This window comes from Trichoderma evansii (genome assembly GCF_050947405.1).
Source record: "Trichoderma evansii strain SZMC 28006 chromosome Unknown GGI43scaffold_27, whole genome shotgun sequence".
Taxonomy (NCBI): domain Eukaryota; kingdom Fungi; phylum Ascomycota; class Sordariomycetes; order Hypocreales; family Hypocreaceae; genus Trichoderma; species Trichoderma evansii.
The window spans coordinates 55,872-67,983 of record NW_028145179.1 but is presented as its reverse complement, the minus strand read 5'-3'; the positions used below and the strand labels follow the sequence as shown (position 1 = coordinate 67,983).

At 47.0% G+C, this 12,112-nt stretch overlaps 3 protein-coding genes across 3 annotated transcripts; all 3 read right to left on the bottom strand.

Annotated features, from left to right (window-relative positions):
- Positions 1–666: 666 nt before the first annotated feature.
- GGI43DRAFT_425636 (zinc-dependent alcohol dehydrogenase family protein) lies at positions 667–1,605 on the bottom strand (the record flags this gene model as incomplete). The annotated part of the gene is made up of 2 exons (XM_083208533.1): positions 667–1,281; positions 1,312–1,605. 2 exons carry the CDS (start codon positions 1,603–1,605, stop codon positions 667–669), a joined length of 909 nt encoding a protein of 302 aa, XP_083056299.1.
- A 2,399-nt stretch (positions 1,606–4,004) lies between these two features.
- GGI43DRAFT_416111 (transcription factor domain-containing protein) lies at positions 4,005–6,314 on the bottom strand. The gene is made up of 3 exons (XM_083207235.1): positions 6,154–6,314; positions 4,567–6,092; positions 4,005–4,508 (listed from the first exon to the last, which is right to left on the bottom strand). The coding sequence occupies exons 1-3, from the start codon at positions 6,206–6,208 to the stop codon at positions 4,194–4,196; spliced, it is 1,896 nt and encodes a 631-aa protein (XP_083056298.1). The 5' UTR covers positions 6,209–6,314; the 3' UTR covers positions 4,005–4,193.
- Positions 6,315–6,935: 621 nt separating this feature from the next.
- GGI43DRAFT_430667 (transferase family protein) lies at positions 6,936–12,082 on the bottom strand (the record flags this gene model as incomplete). The annotated part of the gene is made up of 6 exons (XM_083209288.1): positions 6,936–9,743; positions 9,810–10,232; positions 10,285–10,337; positions 10,397–11,168; positions 11,223–11,608; positions 11,665–12,082. The coding sequence occupies 6 exons, from the start codon at positions 12,080–12,082 to the stop codon at positions 6,936–6,938; spliced, it is 4,860 nt and encodes a 1,619-aa protein (XP_083056297.1).
- Between the last annotated feature and the right edge of the window lie 30 nt (positions 12,083–12,112).

Genomic DNA, 12,112 nt, shown 5'->3' with positions numbered 1-12,112 from the left:
CTTGGGATCTTGTGCTGTTATAGGCGGGACATGAGTGGATTGTATTTCGACCCTTTACATTATTGGAGCGAACTGCAGTATCATCATCCGCAACTAATTAAACTAGAGTCTCCGATCGAGTCACCTATTACCATATAGCTATGTAATTGATGGAAGATCTGTAAGCATAGGAAATAACAATTCCATCAAAGTATGTCCCACGCCACCCACCAATAAATACTATCACCAGCCCACTACTCGCACACCCTACTCGCCCGCCCTTTGCTAAATCACATGCCGGGTTAGCCAGTGGCTTAAACAATGCAACAATGGCAGAGGATCACGACCCCTGGTAGCCAAATCTCCCATGATATAATACAAGTCGACTATACCGTTGTGATATAATTTACGTCTTATGATTGCTAAACTACCGTGAGCGGTTGATCTAGAGCTTAAATTGGCAGGTGCAGGGAGAATATGTGGACTCTGAGAGTTTGCCATTTGTGACATCTACATCTTGATGACAATCTTGCCCACAGCTGTTTGCTCCATTAAAACACCAAGCCCTTTATGTACCTCCGTCCAATCAAAAACGTGGCTGATGACTGGTTTAATATTGAATCGTTCCATCACTTCAACCAGCTGCAGGTTCATTTCCTCGCTCGAGGCAACAAGTCCATGGACTACTCAAGTCAGTTCTAGTGCACTTAAGAGGGGGGCATTTTGTGACTTGCTGTGCTTCGCCCCAAAAATAATTGGGATAATGAGATTGGTTTGTTTGCTTGGCGTCATGAAACCGACCATGGCAATCGTCCCACCAAATCGTGAGGCTTTGATGCTCTGCTCAATGGATTCGGCGCCTGCAACGTCCACGACAAGGTCCACGCCTCTATTATCAGTGAGTTTTAGAACCTCATCCTCCCACTGCGGATGAGTCTTGTAATTGATAACGTCTTGTGCGCCAATTCTCTTGAGAAATTCTATTTTCTCTTCAGAACCCGTAGTGGATATGACCCTCGCTCCGGTCGCTGCTGCGATCTGGACGACAAAACATGAGGTGCCGCCAGTTCCCTGAGTCAAGACGGTCTTTCCTGTGAGATCGAGGCCATCTGCCACTCCTGTATGGAATAGCGCGTTTACCGCGGTTCCACCACATCCGGGAATGGTCGCTGCCTGCTCCCAAGATAAATGCTGAGGCTTCTTTACTAACCAATGATCATCAAAAAGCCGATACTGCTGCAGAGTCCCCGACGTATTACCGCTACCAAGGGCTGTGCCATCAAAGGCTTCTACCTCTCCCTCCTTCTACGAACCGCTTATCCTGAAGATAACTTCATCTCTAACGCTCCATCTGCTGCCTGGCCCTGCAGCTTCGACGAAGCCGGCCCCATCGCTGCCTATGGACAGACCTGTAGCGGTGGGAGTCGGGTATTTCGGGGAGCCCGCAATAAGGAGCAAGTCTCTAAAGTTGAGCGCTGCTGCCTTAATGCGTATTAGTACTTGTTTTGGGCCAGGGCAGCCTTTCTGGACGTCTCTCAGACACAAGTTTCGAAGAATGTCCGGATCGAATTCGTCATGGCTCGAAGAAACGGGATGGTATTGCCACGCCTGGTATAAAGTAGACATGATGTGATTATGAGTCTGGAGGAAGTAAAAGAGGACTATAGGGAAATCTTTGTTGTTTATAACTTATTTTACCAACCTCTTAGGAATCAACTGATATGCGCTATCTTCCCAGAGCACCTCGAGACATGCGGGCCATTGTCGAGGAGATCATGGTGGGCCTCGCCGTTCAAGATGGATAAAAAAAAAGATTACAGACCATTTCTGATTCATAATCAATTTTAAATCATTACAAAAGATGTCGTTTGTGAAACATGTTGGAGCCGGCTAAACTTGCCCTGTTCCTCTAGCATAATTGTTTCCAACCTTGTCATCAGTCGGATGTTGAAGATAATCAACGTTTGTGGAATGGCAGGGGTCGGCTTTTAGCGCTGTCTAACGGACAAACCCTGTTAGACTTTCCCAAGGGTACGACTTTCCCAAGGGTATTTTGCGGGGGCTTGCTGTAAAGTACTCCGTAGTACGAAGTTGGTCACACAAGTCTACCAATCGCCATCAAAGGCACGACAAATCTCCAGCACTTGACGCTAAAAGCCGACCCCTACTAGTCTTCAATTTCAAGCCCAGGCGAGTGCATTCTACGGGCCGACGAAGTCAGTCTCGCAAGCTTACCAATCGCCGTTAAACAAGAAAGGTAGAACAATTCTCGACAACTTTCAACCACCATAGTATCTACTTTGTACAATAGAACCATTTTATTTCGAGCTCGAAGCCAGATACTAATTCGGAGATAACCGTAGTTCTCCATACTGCCTTTGATCCTGGACTAAAATTACCTCGATGATAGGTCCGGCTTGGGTCGATCCACAAACCTAAAGCTAGCAAACCTTGGGTAAAAGTCCATGTCACCAGACATGGCCTCAAATCAGCGTCCGAAGTTGATGCCGAAGTCGTGCTTCTCCTGCAGAGATAGAAAGCAGAGATGTGACCGCTCTGCACCCCAATGCATACGCTGCCAGCGGTTAGTGACAATTTCTGACCCGGAAATAACTGTAGCACATGCCTGATTTCCGCGCTCTAGACTTATGCTACAGTGCAGTTACCCAGAACAGAGAGATTTCATTCCCAACCCCAGCAAATCTAAAGAGCAGCTTTGGGATAAGGACATAAGGTCTTTACGGGAGGCTTTGCGTACCGCCGACCATCAGGTATTGGTGTTGCTTGAATTTATACAAGCTCATAAGCATGGCGTGTTAGCTACAGCAGGTACCATATATACGACCCATGTATATCGATGGTTACCGATTATCGGCGTGAAAGACCTCCATGCTGTATTTCGGCAGCTAGAAACAAAGTCGGGCCTCGACGTAGCGTGCCTTCTGTTCTCTGTGGCTTGCCTCTGTCTGACAGAGAGCCACCTCTCGCCAAATCTTCGCGAAGTATTGGCTACAGCGGTCCGGATCCTCTATTCTCAAGCTCGGCTGGAGCAGTACTCAGTGACCCTCGTCCAAGCGGGACTCTTGTTCGCAACTTATGAATATGGACAAGGTGCAATGGATAGCGCATACTCTGTGATAGACAGCTGCAGAAGCATGGCCCAGCTGCTAGGGATAATATCCGAAGAGCTCTCCGTTGATGACTTACGAGTGGGTACACCCACGTTAAGTTGGATTATTCTTCTCTTAGAACGGCTAACACTTTTCGAATGCAACTACCCAGCTGCATTTATGATCGAGAAATATGTAGGCCGGGCATTAGAGCCGATCTGGCCAACACAAGATTATACCGACGATGCGATGGAGTCTCGTTGTCCTTCCAATTTTGAATCAATCCGCCTACTCGATCGTGCTCTCTTCGCGATTCACTCAGCAAGCCCAACGAGGGATGAGACGTTAGCTAGCCTGGATCTCGAACTGGTGCGGTTCCTTGCTATGGTATATGAGGAAGATGCGAAAGTTCCGGGACGCCGTTGCCAGAGCATCCTAATAGGAATCCTGTGAGTAGATCGTCCAATACGTATTGAAGATTTCTAATTTAATAGATCATTTCTATATCTTCAAATGGCCAGATTCGACATGTCCAATCGTATGCCTGAAGTAATCGCGATCGAAAAAAACAGAGCCGTTTTGTCTGCCACACGAGTTATTCGAGTCTTTGGTGAGACTATTCAGGAGCATATAGATAATGCTCCAATAAGTAACGCTGAGCGTCATTCACTATCGCCACCGTGGGCCGTTATGGCGGTTCTCAGGGGGGCGAAAACTATACTTCAATGTAACCTGAGCAATCTTGAATCGGATTTGGAGACGTTTAGGACATACGCGAAACTGAAGTCTAATGACTGGGGAATGGCCAACAACCTTACTTGACGCCAGAGTGTTGGTTTAACGGTTGCAATTTATTCCTCGATTCATACACGGTTCGAAACACATAAATTTACCAGTATTTAAGCTCTGAGGCTATTTGGTGCATTGATTCTCTTATATTATAACATACCATGATCATAACAATTTTCCATTACGCGTGAGTTATAAGCTCTTCGGGTTGTGATAATCCATAGTATTTGTCTCCCAAGGCCGCGTATGGCACTGCCTTGTGATATTCTTGGATCTGTTCGAGTGAAGCAGTGAATTCAGTACGGAGCTATCAAATTAAATAATAAACCTGCCAGTTACTTGGTCCATGACGCTACGAACGCTGGGATTGTCTCCTTTCCTTCGAAGTTTCACAATTGCCTGCAGCAATTCTCTTGCTTTCCGAATATAAACACCCCAGGCTTCTCCCTCCCGGAAACGTTCAATAACCCAGTCTCGCCGAATCGGGTCACTGGTACAAATTCCGGCAAGAAATAGTGAAGACGGCAGTATGGACGAAGGTGAGCAGCTGCGCGATGGGTCGTAACGAATCTTAAGATGGTAATGAAGTATCTTTGAAACGGAAACCTCGGGATCAAATGACAGTAACGGCTATATATTGTCAATATTATACATCCTTGCTAACAGACATGCTAATAAAAACACTCACGTATACTGTGTAGAGATATAACAAAGCCGAGTGTAGAGCCGATAAGACGGTGAATCTACCATATGTGGCAGAGCTGAGTTGTTCTTCTTCAACAACATCTTCTTCGTCGTCTTCGTTATCCTCTACATCATCCGCTTCCCAAAGATTAGCCTGTTGCTGAATAGACTTGTACAAACATTTAATTTCTTCTGTTCGTACAGGTGCAAGAGTGGCAAATTCATTTTGAAGCTGGTCTTGTATCTTCATATCAAGCTGTGCGACATGCATGCGGAAGAAATCGGCTCGAAAGAGGCTATTCACATCGCCAATAGTTGAGGCCTGCCCAATTTCTCCTTCAAAAATGAAGGATACGGTGGGAATATTCCGAAGATGCTGGACAAGCTGCCCGCCACCTAATCCATAGTGAGATGCTCGCGCATCCAAAATAGCAAGGCGTATGACAATGCGTCTAATTAGACTAGCTGGGTCTGCCAGCGCCTTTTCCACTTCTTCGGTGCGAACGATATCGACTGCTGCGGTGATTAGCTCGAGAAAGGTTTCCATGTTGCCAGCTGTCACATGTACTTGTTTGACTCTGACAAAGAGAGCTGAGAGTAAGCCATCCACGGAGCTGGTCTTTTCGTGTCTGAATTGGTTAAACGACTCATGTGCTAAGCGGTCATAGACTTTTGCTTGGTCGCAGTAAGAAGGAGTCTCCATAGAGAGGTGAGAGGCTGAGAATGACAAAATGGCATAAAACAGTGGCGGAAAGGATAAAGATTTTGAGAAGGCTGAAATGAAAAGATTATTTGTGTCTTTGGAACGATCGTCGACTTTGGCATATCCCTTCATTACTTCTAAATAATGCTGGATCAACTGTCGATTGTCTTCGTTCACTGAGGGGCCTCTGGCTTTTACGGCTTGAAGTATTGGTTCGTCTCTATCTGTTGATGGTGCCCCAAATTGCCACAAGCCATTACCGTTGTCTTCCAGAGAAAGTCCGTCATTAGTAACAAATGATTGCGTGTCGTTTGGTCTCTGCAGCAGAGAGGGAGATACAGCTGGTAATGGAATGAGGTCGAACCCTTCACCAGAGAGATCTAGTTCCAGAGATTGGTAATCCAGAGTAGCATCAAAATAGAATGGAGCACCGGAAAATAGCTCAAATGGGTCACTTTGTGGCTGGCTCGAGACATCATTGCTTTGGTCTGGGCGAGGAGTTTGGCTACTCTCAATTAGGTCCTTGAACTCTGGGAGATTATTATTTTTATCCAGAGTATGGGCAATCTCATCTTTCATAGATTGGGTAGGTATAGGAGGCGAATGTGAATTCTCTTCATTTGCACGACGCGACGAAACACGACGTCCAATCATGTTTCTCCTCTTTGGCGGTGGTGAGACCCTCTCGCCAGGAGCGGGAGGCTGCCACCGACATTTAAGTCCCAATCTTTTGCAATTAGAGCATGTGGAAGCTTGTTTCTTAGCATCTTCCAAAGTTCCAATATGAGCCTTGCATCGTACTTTTCGTAGCCGGCAGGTGTGACATCCTAGAGACGGGCTGTCAGACACTTTATTTGATACTGTTGCTGATTATGGACAATTACAAACCGGAATGGGAGCGTACTCGCGCCACACCATCTTGTGCTACAGCAAGCGAGGCCATGGAATAGAAACATCAATATTTCAACAGCATTAGTGTGCTGATGATTTCTTGAGAGATGAATTGGCTCTACAAATACGCGGCGGCGTGAGGCTGAACGCAACAAGCCATGAAGCACGTGCTATGGCACTTACCTAACTAAGGTAGGTAGAAACCATTTCCTGGGGTAGGGCCCCATCCCGATTAAATGCGATGAGTTTACGTAAGTATCAGCTTAGGGCCATTTCATTGAGGTTTCTCAAAGAATTAAGGGACAATTTGCGGAAAGTAAATCATATTAACAGTAATCAATACGTGATTGTAGCTGGTAAAGTAATATATATATATATTTCACAAAACATATTTTCTCGTTTGATATGAGACATATTATATTGTTTTTTTCGAGATTCGCTCATACCAGACAGTGTAGATACCTCAGCTCAGCCCATTAAAATTCAGACTAAGACGCGGCAGGCATGGGATCTTTGAGATGTATGTAGACAGAATTGAGTCAAAGACATGCAATATCGATTTTAAGCATATAGTACCGTAGCCCATCTTTTAGTTCTGTTTACGTGGCGATAGATATACCCATGTCACGCTATAAAACTGCAGTGTATGGTCAAATTTTATTTATGGCTCTGGTACACCCAGCGTGCACCGTTGCCCATACTCTAGGAAGGGGAGATTGAGCTACATTACACAAAGCCACTATCAAGTCCTGTTAGATGTACATCTCAACTGGAGAGACTCAAGCCTCTATGCCCATTAGCTCCGCATACTTCATAAACTCCTCATCCTGGGTAAGCATCGCCAGCTCCTCAGGATGCGTCCCCAGCATGAGCTCTACCCCTCCGTCTTTCCTCATGGGCAGAATAATTAAAAATCGGAACCGGCCATTTCCTCTCTCGACCTGCGGGCGCATCGACTCAGGCGAGCCCCCATTCGCAAAGTACATGTTACCGAAACGTATCTCGCTGGTCTGGAACAGCAGCATGTTGGAGATCATAGTATTCATGTGCTCAAGACCCATATTAGCTGTTGAGAATCTGCTGTGACCAGAAAGGTTCTGTAGGACGGTAAATGCGTCGTGGATAAGTGAGGGGGTGATTCGAGCGTTGGATTGGCGGAGTAGCCAGGCAATGCGGCCTATACTCGTGTCAGGGGAGCAGAGTGTCTCCAGATCCATGCTGAAGCGGTTCATAACGAGGACACTGCCCATATAGGTTGAGGGTAGCAGAGAGGAAAAATAGGGCCGGCCGTCTGTGGGGAGTTCTAGAATCGACTTCGTCTCGGGGTTGAAGTTTTGTTTCCGGATCTCTTTCGCTACGCGGTAACGTGCCCTGGTGGCGGCACGCCAGAAAAAGGCTTGTATAATGTCGCTCATTGACAAATATACTCCTGGGACAGACTTTTCGGATGACACACTGTCTCTCATCTTTTCGAGCCTTTCCGGAGGGATGAGAAACATGGTAGTGGTCATGCACCTCTCGGCACGAGGCAACGGCCAGACATTGTGCAGGGGAAATCCGTATCGAGGGTGAATTTCGGGAGATATAGTAGTTGAAATGGCTCCAGAGGCCTGAATCGCCGTAGCTTTGGCTTGTTGGCCATCGCTCAGAGGAAAGAATGGCAAGACATCCCATGCCGCTGGATCAACTTCGTCCATTGAACAGGGCCACCCTTCCTGCTTGTGGACTATCTCTGGCAAGCTGTGGTTGAAACTCTCGGGGTCATACCACTGACACGTGGCCGAAGCATCTCCCTGAAGGTATCTGCAGTTCTCTGCCCACGCCTTTATTGCAATCACTGCGCCGACACCGTCGAGGCAGCAGTGATTAAGGTCGGCAGCGACGATACATCCACCCTTCACAAAGTTAACTTGCCCAACGAAGATGTCTGCCGGGAAACCGGGAAAGGGATCATCCCTCAGAACGAGACTATCTGAAAACAGTGACGTTGCAAACCCTGCATCTCTCAGCTTATCGAAAGCTGGAAGGACATCTGAAAGGTCCTTGTACACGAGCCTGTTATGTGCAGATGTAGCCATCGACAATGGCGGGACAGTAACACATAGGTCGTCCTTGAGGTAGCCAATTTCTTGCTCTGACCGCTTCATCATCTTACCGCCAAGTGCGGGTATCATGTCAAAGGTCCGGTTGAGGCCCTGCTGGAGGTTATCGAACACGTCTTGAAATGCAATGCCATCATGCAGTGGAAAGTAGAACATGAGACCCATGCCATGATTTGGATTAACATAATCAAGCGCATTCAAAGGGAATGACAGCCGAGCTTTGTGCTGTGCAGCCTCTTGGGTGGTTTTTAAAACGAGGTCATCTTCCTCTCCAGTAACATCGTTTGTCATCTCTGATTTGACGGTCACCTCTAGGCGTTTAATGGCGATAGATAGACTCGCCAGACTGGGATTAGCATAGATGTGACGTGGAGCAAGATATTCGCCCAGGCCGGTCGCAGCTCGTATAGACTTGACAACTGAAAACACTCCAAGTGAGTCCAGACCAAGGTCGAAAAAGTTGGTAATATGTGCAGCTTGCTCAATCTCGGGCAGCACTGAAGAAAAAATAATCCTAAGTCCGCTTTGTATCGCATCTGCAGAGGTGGTGTCGATAACAATCGAGCTGACCGTCTCGTCGCTTCGAGAACCGTAGAAGCGATCAATGTACTCTTCATATAGTGCCAGCGTAGCTGGGCGTTTAATAGTACCCTTGTCGGTACGGACGAATGGCTTGTCGGGTTCAGAGAAAGTGACAAAATCTCTCAGCAGTTGATCCTTGTGTCTCGATTGCGAGTTTGCCTGCTTCACGGTATCCCATATGCTGTCAAGAAGCTCATCTGTCTTCTCATAGCCATCCTTCAACTCAATTAACAGCCCTGCTTGAGGCTTTCCGGTACCAAAAATGAGGCAGCCCATGATTGCCGGATGCGTGGTTATAGAAGCCTCGGTCTCTAGCGGTGATATCTTGTATCCATTGGACAACACGACGAGATCATCACTTCTACCTTTAAATGCCCAGAGATCTGATTTTGACGGATGTCTTCTGTAGAGATCTTTAAAGTTGATAGAGTCCTTCTCGGGAAACGTCTGAAATATTCCCTGGAAAAGTGGCCAGTGCTTGTTTCGATGGACCCAGTGTTCATATGTACCTTCTTCCACCTCTTTAAACTCAAATCCAGAATACGGATGGAAGCAGAACCAGTACCAGTCTTCTCTTGAGACTACCAGATTACCAATAAACAGGCCTTCCGTTGTTCCGGTGAGATTGAGGACCCTAATCACATCGTTTACCTTTCCGGCGCTGGTTGGGCTGACAGGCCCTCCAGAGGCGCAAATGAATTTCGATTTTTGCAACTTGGCTAGGATTTCTGGCGTTTCACCCAATTCGTCAACCAATGATGGAACCATGCTCCAGATGTCGATGTCCATGTTCTCTGCTAGATTCTCGACAAGGTTGATGTTTGGTAGCACTCCTACTGGACCCAAGACGCATTGTAGGTCGAACAACGCCGGCATGAGAATATCCATGATGATACCAGCCCCCTAATGGGCGAGAGTTAGCTAGTCACGACTTCTTCCACCCGTCGCTCACAAAAAGAGCAGACTTACATGACTCATTGGAAAGCTTGAATAAATCTTGTCGCCTGCTTTCCAGTCCGAGGTCCAGGGGAGCAACCCATTGTCACCTTCTACCGAAGGCAGCAATCTCACTGCATCCATTGTGCCAATCAGACCATGAGACCAAGGTATAGGTTTTGGCACGCCAGTTGTACCCGACGTGTGGAGATAACAGAACGGCTCATCCTTGGCCTCTTCGAATGTCTTAGTGTAGGGAAATGGTTCTGTAGGCTTGTCATTCAGCAAGTCGTCCAACAATGGAAGCTCCAAAAGTTGCATAGGTCGCTTTTCCAATAACTGCTTCACTAGAGGGTTAAGAGGCACTTCGCTGGCATTAGCCCATATATGGCAATTGGTGGCTTCAAGAACTGCCAAGGCCCCTTCAGTGCTATTCTTTGGCGATAGGAATAAGGCCTGTACAGTAGGTAAGCACTAACGCTCAGTGGTCAATTCTGGGCCAACGTACAGAGCATCCAGCTTTAACGCATGCATATGTCAACAATACATGTCGAAGATCGTCTGGCAGTTATTAGTCCATCACATCATAATATACCGTTAACAATGGAGAGCATGCTTACGCGGCCCAATGTATCCCACAGGCTTAATCGATGAGCTGATGCCGACTTGGCTTTTGATCCACCAAGCAAGCCTGTCCACTGCTTGAGTGAATGTCTTTGCAGATACATCGAGACATCCAAGGGAACCATCTCTCACTGTCGTCAGGGAGAAGACGATTTGACCAGGATCCCTTGCCGCCAAGCTGTCCATAATCTGAGGAATAAGCCGTCTGCCATATGAACCATCCTGTCCCTTGCTCTCTTCCGCTTGGAAAGAGGTTTTAAGCTCGTCAGCAGTATCAGGCAGAATATCCGCCGTCGCCAAATTCACGGGGCTATGTGTCTCTGGTGTACTTGCTGTGCTACTCAGGACATCTTCCCGGGGCGAAAAGGCCGTGAAATCTTTCGGTGATGGGATTACTGGTGAGACTGTCCGTGATGTGGACACTGAGCTGAGATACCCGCTCATGCTAATCTGCTTAGCCTCCTGTAGGTAGTTCATTGTCGCAGTTCCTATTGAACCAAGCTCATCATGACTCAAAGGTTTCTCTCGGAAGTACATAGGACGTCCGTCTTCAACGACAATCTCCATTTTCTCATCCTTGGTAAACTCACCCATTGGTGCACTGACCCATTCTCCGTCTGTCAGCTGGGCTACACTGCAGTGCCATGGGGTAGTGAAGCCGGTCTTGGTATTGAGTAGACATATTGAGAGCTTCAGGCCTGCCACTGACTCATGAATAGATAAGCGCAAGTGATTTGGATAGCTATGTTTTATCGCTTGGGCGAAAGCCTGTGAAATGTCAGCGACAGATACTCGACCCTTGCATCACTCGGCGTCTCTCACGTAGCCTCTGATTAGCATCTGCTTGGCTATATATTTGCAATCCCTTTTGTACTCATTGGCTCCACGTTCTGGTCCTTGGGGAAATATGTATTTCAGGTCAGACTCGAGGAATCTCTTGTATCCGAGATATGTAAGCTTAGTATCGGGGTTGTTAGCGATCTCAAAGTCGATATCAAGATCATCTTTACCATATTTGTTGAGGAGCTCTCGCCTAAACGTTGTGCAATTTGCAATGTACATGATTTCTGTCAACTTTTCCGGAATTGGCAAATCTAAAAGATTTTTGATTCTGGAGAAGCCAATGTTGTCAAATTTCTTCTTCGAAGCCAAATCGCGCAACGATCGACCGTAAGCCCAGGTATCTCGATCAGATATTGACAGAAGATCTTCAATCGAAGATTAGTCCCAATAATATAAAGGTTCACAAAGAAAGTCAACCTACCATTGTAAGTAATGCCATCGGAAATGATGGTGACACGAGCTCCGGGTGGATACACCTCTTGTATGCGCAGGCACATATTGTTCAACCTTTCGAGCGCAAGCTCCTCTGCTTTATCTGGCAGCGTGCCGAGAACCTTATAGACTCTGTTTGCAGACTTGAATGGGAACGCGGGTAGACAAGTTTCGACTCTTGTACCTGCAGCAACGAATGTGTCGATGACTGATAGGAAGTTCTTGGCCCCTCCCTCCAGCCTCTCGCGTGAGTCGTCGAACTTGTTGAGCGCATACTCAAAGATGATGTCTAGAATAAGGCGAGAAGTCTGTCTTCCAGCACCTGTGGCTGTCTGGCTTATGGCAGGTGGGTCTTTACTGCTGACATTTTGGGGTGTCGAGCCGGCACTGCAGCTGGTGGTGTTCATTGTATTCTTTGTCGGATAGACTTTGCAACG

Coding starts and splice junctions, on each gene's coding strand:
- GGI43DRAFT_416111 (XM_083207235.1), bottom strand. CDS start 6,208: ATGGCCTCGCTTGCTGTAGCACAAGATGGTGTGGCGCGAGTACGCTCC. Junction 6,093..6,153: donor GCGAGTACGCTCCCATTCCG/GTTTGTAATTGT, acceptor GCCCGTCTCTAG/GATGTCACACCTGCCGGCTA. Junction 4,509..4,566: donor TATATCTCTACACAGTATAC/GTGAGTGTTTTT, acceptor GACAATATATAG/CCGTTACTGTCATTTGATCC.